General features: G+C 38.3%; 1 protein-coding gene across 1 annotated transcript in view; it reads right to left on the minus strand.

Moving 5' to 3' along the window:
• IQCK (IQ motif containing K) overlaps window positions 1–5,955 on the minus strand; it is a gene marked incomplete at both ends in the record, with an annotated part of 24,221 nt that extends 18,266 nt beyond the window's left edge. Inside the window, 4 exons of the mRNA XM_010182148.1 lie at window positions 1,252–1,349; window positions 3,326–3,464; window positions 5,158–5,213; window positions 5,823–5,955. Coding sequence (XP_010180450.1) covers window positions 1,252–1,349; window positions 3,326–3,464; window positions 5,158–5,213; window positions 5,823–5,955 — 426 coding nt within the window. The remainder of the gene's footprint in view (window positions 1–1,251; window positions 1,350–3,325; window positions 3,465–5,157; window positions 5,214–5,822) is intronic.
• Between the last annotated feature and the right edge of the window lie 351 nt (window positions 5,956–6,306).

The following is a 6,306-nucleotide window of genomic DNA, read 5'->3' on the forward strand; positions in this document are numbered from 1 at the left end:
GATATCATGCCATAATGACATGTAAATGAACCATTTTCCTATTTCACCTGTACCAAACACAGATTATAAATACATATACACACATCCATAAATTAATCAGTTTATAGACACACTCTAATCTTGTGAAGACTGAGCAAAACCCCAAATAACTTACTGCTATTAAATGCACAGATCTGGATTTGAAATGTAAGTTTGGGGTGCGCATTCAATCAAGGTAAGCTTTGTGTATTTTTGGCTGTGCCAGGCATCCATAGGTTAGTGGGAAACAGCACACATCTAATTTTTACAAATTGTACCACGTCTGTTGCCATATATGCACATGCTTATAACAGGAAGTCAACGTCAGTAGTCAGAGAGGAGATGGATCAAGACCTAAGATGACTGATAATCCACTAGTAATGCAAAGTCATCCTCACTTGGCTATCATTTTAATCCATAACATTTTAATCTATAACCCCCAAGAGCACAAACTGTATTCCTCAGATGTGTATCGTGTACAAAAAGGGAGATATTTTCATTGCCTTTTATACTAACTGCTTTTTATATAATGAAGCTGCAAGCAAGAGGAAGTTCAGCTACGGGAATAAAAATATTGAGAAGTTTTACATTGGAAAGTGTGGATGACAGGCAGAAAGTAGGAAGAAATAGAAAGAAAAAAAAATTACTTCCATGGTTGGAGAAAATCACAGAAATGATAGAAGACCCCACAACTTCCAGTATCTAATCTATTGCTGGGAGGCTGTGAGTTAGGCCATGGTGATACAATAAGCTTTATTTTGCACCAGTTCTAATGCTTTTTTAAAAAACTAAAATACAAAATGTACCTCTATTACCAAAAATAACTGAGTAATGAAGTAAAGTTGAAATTCTTTACGTCACACTCAAATGAGTGATGCATATTAGTCTGAAAGGAAGCCTGTTTCTCTAAAATACAACACTCCAGGCTAAATACAACTGGATATTTAAAGAGGATTTGCTGTGAGTTAGAGATTGTCTTAATGATCAAGTGTGTGTGGTATGCAATCTGTTCCGAATTACAAAAGAAAACAACATAAAAGACCAGATCCAAGACAAGTAATTATATGTTATTTCATATTATTGTGGTTGGTTTTCTCACAAAAAAACCCAACCAAACAAAACCAAACAAAAACCCGAACAAACAAAAAACCCCAACAAATAAAGAAATATAGCCTGTGAAATAAAAGACCGTAACTTCCTGCCAATTATTTAAACTGCAAACTAAAAACTAACCTCAAAACACTTTTCCTTCTTTGCTTGATGCAGAAGTTCAGCAATTCCAGGTAAGAGTACTGGAAATAAGTAATTCTCTAAGTATTCTTGAGGAGAACCTGAGCAAAAGAGTACAGCCTTCATTTACAGATGAGCACTTAGATTTCACAAAGAGAAACATTAGATACCATAATACTTCAGTGGTGCCGCAATTTCTTTCTCATAATTACTTACTATTTAACAGATCCTTCAGAAATTTGAACATGACTCCATATATGAAATTTTTCCATCTTGAGAGGGCTGTCTGCACTGCATCTCTCATGTTTGACTGCACTGACCTTACATGAGGTCTACTTGCCATACTTCCCATATGCTCACACACATTGGCATCCCCAAGTTCCATGCAGAAGAAAACAGCTGCAATCAGCATCACCAAAAACCAGCAGGGCTATTGCCCGTGCTCCCCATATAGCCTAATGGCTACATGCTTGCTCAGCTGAGAGACTCAGGCTCTGCTTCCTTCTCAGCTCTTACCCACACCTCCATCTTTCCTAATGGGACCTTTCCCCATCAACTCATACACTGGGTGAAGCGGAGGAGCATTCTGCCCCTTCTGATGAAGACACTACACATGGTGGAAGTCAAGTTCACTTGGCCAGAGGAAACAGGGAGCATAACCCTGGATGAAGCCGTAAAAGAACTTCCCTCACAAAGGTGAAAGAAACAAAACCTGTCAGGATCCTAGACAAGCGGGGGTGGCTTATCAGCTCAAGTGCTGTCCTTGATTTAAAGCCAGACTGCCTGATATTCAGTAAGCATTCAGGTTTTGGTGTGGGCATTAACAATTAAGTCATACAAGTGTTCTCTTCTGGCAACACAGCTAAAACATTGAATTTATTCTTTGCTTTATACCTTTAATTGGTTCATATACTGCCAGAAAATGTTCATAATTGGGAGGACACTACATATATAAAAGCCAAGGGTAACATTGCTTCTGATTAGCAACAGGAATTCCTAATGAACAAGAATGAATCAAAGAGAAGACAAGACAAAAAGGAGGGCTAAAATGCATAACAAAAATACATTGCTACTTAGTAAATTTTACAAAGTATAGAAATTGATAAAAAAGTAAGAACCAAACTTAAAAGCAGTTTCCATTCTAACTTGTAATCAGCAGAGCAATGATAATATTTCAAAAAGAGTTTTCAAACTCAACTGTCTATTTAGTCTATTGATCCTAGTTTTGCATTATTAAATAAGAGGAAGAAATTATTGCCTTTCTTTTGTTTAAGTGGCTAAATAAAAAGCCACTTATTCAGAAGAGAACAGAACTACCTTAACAGCTAAACAATGTTACTGGTGTGTAATGCACTATTTGAGCTTTCTCCCATCACCAAGTGGCCAAGCTGGCTCCTTGTTTACAGACCAGAGGACTAATCACGCAAATTAAGAAAAGGTGTTGTACCTGTTAACACTTTTAATTCAACAAATGACAAACCCTTGCCAAATGCAAGAAAATTGGCAAGAAAAATATTTTGCAAGAAAATACTGTGTCCACTTCTGGGCCCCTCAGTTCAAGAAGGACAGAGAATTGCTTGAAAGAGTCCAGTGCAGGGCCACAGAGATGATTGAGGGAGTGGAGCAACTACCTTGCGAGGAGCGGCTGAGGGATCTGGGTCTTTTTAGCTTGGAGAAGAGGAGACTGAGGGGTGATCTCATTAATGTTTATAAATTTGTAAAGGGCGAGTGTCAGGAGGAAGGAGCCAGGCTCTTCTCAGTGATGTCAAATGACAGGACAAGGGGCAATGGGTGCAAGCTGGAGCACAGGAGGTTCAACCTGAACATAAGAAAAAACTTTTTCACTGTGAGGGTTACAGAGCACTGGCCCAGGCTGCCCAGAGAGGTTGTGGAGTCTTCTTCTCTGGACACATTCAAGATCCACCTGGACGCGTTCCTGTGTGACCTGGTCTGGGTGATCCTGCTACGGCAGGGGAGTTGGACTGGATGATCTTTCGAGGTCTCTTCCAACTCCTAACATTCTGTGATTCTGTGAAAATAATCACAGCAGGGTTCAAAACAATGTACTGCTACTTACATGTTTTTGGATCAGGTGGTTTTGGAAAGGGAGCTGCCTCAAGAATGGGAGGTGACTGTTGGACAACGGTATCAGCTGCAGGGGCTGAATAAAATTGTTCAGTACTTAACGGCTGCAATATTCCTTCTTCTAAAGACACCTGTTCAAGATAAATGTAACCTATATAAACACCCCAATCAGACTGTAAAAAATAAAGAAGCCAATTCAACAGGAAAAATAAGTTAAAAAATATGGAATTATAATTTCTAATTCAAATATGAAATGATTTAAGTATTTTCTGAGTACTTTAAAAGAAAGAATTATACTTTAAAAATCTCTGCAGTTTCCAGCACAATAAAAACATCCAAACCTAACAGAAGTTATATGACTGCTTTTAAGAGAATATCGAGAGATATCACTATTTAAAAATATTTTAGCCATTGTAAGTAGCAATTATTTGAAAATTAAAATCAGCAACATCTTCTGAGTATTTTCCACTCAGAAGCTTATACATTTGTTTCTGAATTGCTCAGAAGTGCCAGCACCTTTTAAAGAAAATAAACTTCCCTTCTAAATAAAGCACAAACGAATTCAGAGCAGATGCAAATCCAAGTCTTAAGTTTCCCCGCATAGAAACAATTACAGATATCATGAAAAAAGTCCAGAAATTTATGTACAGTTTTCAGGAGTGCAGGAACTGTTACAGTGAGGCAGAATACTCCTAACAGACACTGATTTACACCTGTTATAGAAAAGCAGATACCTCCCATTATCCTCGAGAATGCACCACCATTACCATGAAAATCTGTTACGAAAACTACGTCATTTGAACAGTTTGACTTTAAAATTCAGTTGGATTTATAAGCTACTGAAATGCAGATGGTGGGATCAGGCCACTATACTTATCATACACTGCATGTCAATGACCACAGGAAGACTCCTTTCTAAGATATGCAAGATACAAAAAATGATCCTTTTGGAAATTAAAACAAGTGCATCAACACAAAAAGGTCTATTATTTCATTTTGATACTCAAATATATCAATATATTATGTCTAGACTAATTCCCCAAGCAGAGTTCACTACTGAAATTTAATAACATCCTGCAATGAAGCCAGTTTCATTTGAGGAAACAGGATAGGTCTAAACAGACCAGCTGTCAGACAATTTAAACTGCAACACTTTAAAATAGTTTTAAAATAACAGAATAACCTAAATACAGAACAATAAAATAAAACTTCTACAAAAATGCCTAATTTAAACGAAAGTTAACTCTGTATGTGATGCCTAAAAGAATTAAATTGAGCTCCTAGAAAAAGATTTAAAGTGGTTTGTCTTTCTAAAGTTTTGATGTCTGCCAAACAAGTCTTCCTAGACTGAATTTATTTGGTTAAAATTAAACCTCAAACAACTTTGATCAGGCTTAATGCTACTAATTTCCTTAGTGACATCTAAGTGTCCTATCAAATATGTGAAATTAGGGCATAACTCCTTCACTGCAATTGCTTCTTCTCCTGCATATTTCAGTGCTCCATCTGCTTGCAACACCACCCAAAGGAGCTCCCTGCATACTTCAGGATCCTGTCCTGAGCAGACAGTCACAGAAAATAGTGAGATGTACAGACCAAACACAGCTGGTTATCTAATCTTAGGACAGTGCGACCCAAGTTGCTTTAAATAAAAGCAATTATTTGGAATATTACATTTGTTGATTCATAGAAGTTGATTGCAAAACATAGTTTCGTTTTCATTTTATGAATGAGTCTATTCTGCAGATAGTAATTTTCCCATTTAGTTATTTAAAATCGTTTAAAACCAGCCCTATGTAAATTCTATTCTTGGACTATACTCACAGATCCATGTTTTGATTCAAGAACATCTGGAAATTGAAGCTGTTCTGCTTCGTACTCTGAAAGTAAAAAGAAGTAAAACAGTTATCCAGAAGACTTTAAAAACATATTTATTTTTCTCCTAAACAAACATTACTTTCTCAAGGTATTCTGTTTTGAAACAATAAAAATTACTATACAATAAATATTTATTTAACATGAAATCGAATGTTTTAAAACAAGCGAGAACTTTAGAGCCTCTTGTCTGAAGTCAAGTTCAAGATTCTCACTGATAAAAGAACCCTTTACTGGGGAAAAAAAGGCAAGAAAATAATTTAAAATACTTTTAATGTAATTAAATGCAGATACTTGTGCAGAATTAACCATTTTTTTTACTAGTATACAATAGCACTTTTCAACTTCAATTCCTCTATAAGCAATTAAATCTACCTTTCCCCAAAAAAAAAAGCATTAGTAGTACATGACTCACACAGATCACTGAGTGAATGAAGATAAGAAAAATAAAGGAGGAGGACAATCGAACCAATACGAAGAAAAGAGACAACGCCAAGACTTTAGAATCGGACTCTGGTAATGGAAGGTTTGTTTTAATGGAACTTGTATAACAGCAGTAACATCATCACCTCAGCTTTCCCAAGGCTGCATTTTCCCAAATCCAACCCCATTACCAGGGGAACACACAAAGCTGCATCCATGTGGGGTGCAAGTTATTGCATGGTAAGCCAGAGGCCGTGACACTATTGCAATAGGCTGGATACTTTCGGGACTACTGGCAGCAGAAACGCACACAAAGGTATGTTTCTGTCAGAAGATGACAATAAACAGTAACATAACGCTCACAAGCAGAACCGCTTTTGAACTGGCTCTGGCCAGTAAGAAGGGCGGGTTTTTAGCACCCCTCTCGAGGCTAGTCCAGCCACCACCTCTGCAGAGCTGGCTTTGCTCCCCGGCTCCACAACACCGACGTGTGAACACGGCCCCAACACCATCGGCGGGGCTGGAGGCCGCCAGCCCTGGCTCAGGCAGCAGAGAGCGGCAGCCCTGAAGAGCCCCTCATGACCCTGCAGGGGAACAGAGCCGCAGCCACCCTCACGGGGCACACAGCTCGCTCACGGCCGGGCCCCCCCACTTCTCCCGGAGGGCGGCAGCCCC

Source organism: Mesitornis unicolor, unplaced genomic scaffold (genome assembly GCF_000695765.1).
Source record: "Mesitornis unicolor isolate BGI_N332 unplaced genomic scaffold, ASM69576v1 scaffold47553, whole genome shotgun sequence".
NCBI classification, from domain to species: Eukaryota; Metazoa; Chordata; class Aves; order Mesitornithiformes; family Mesitornithidae; genus Mesitornis; species Mesitornis unicolor.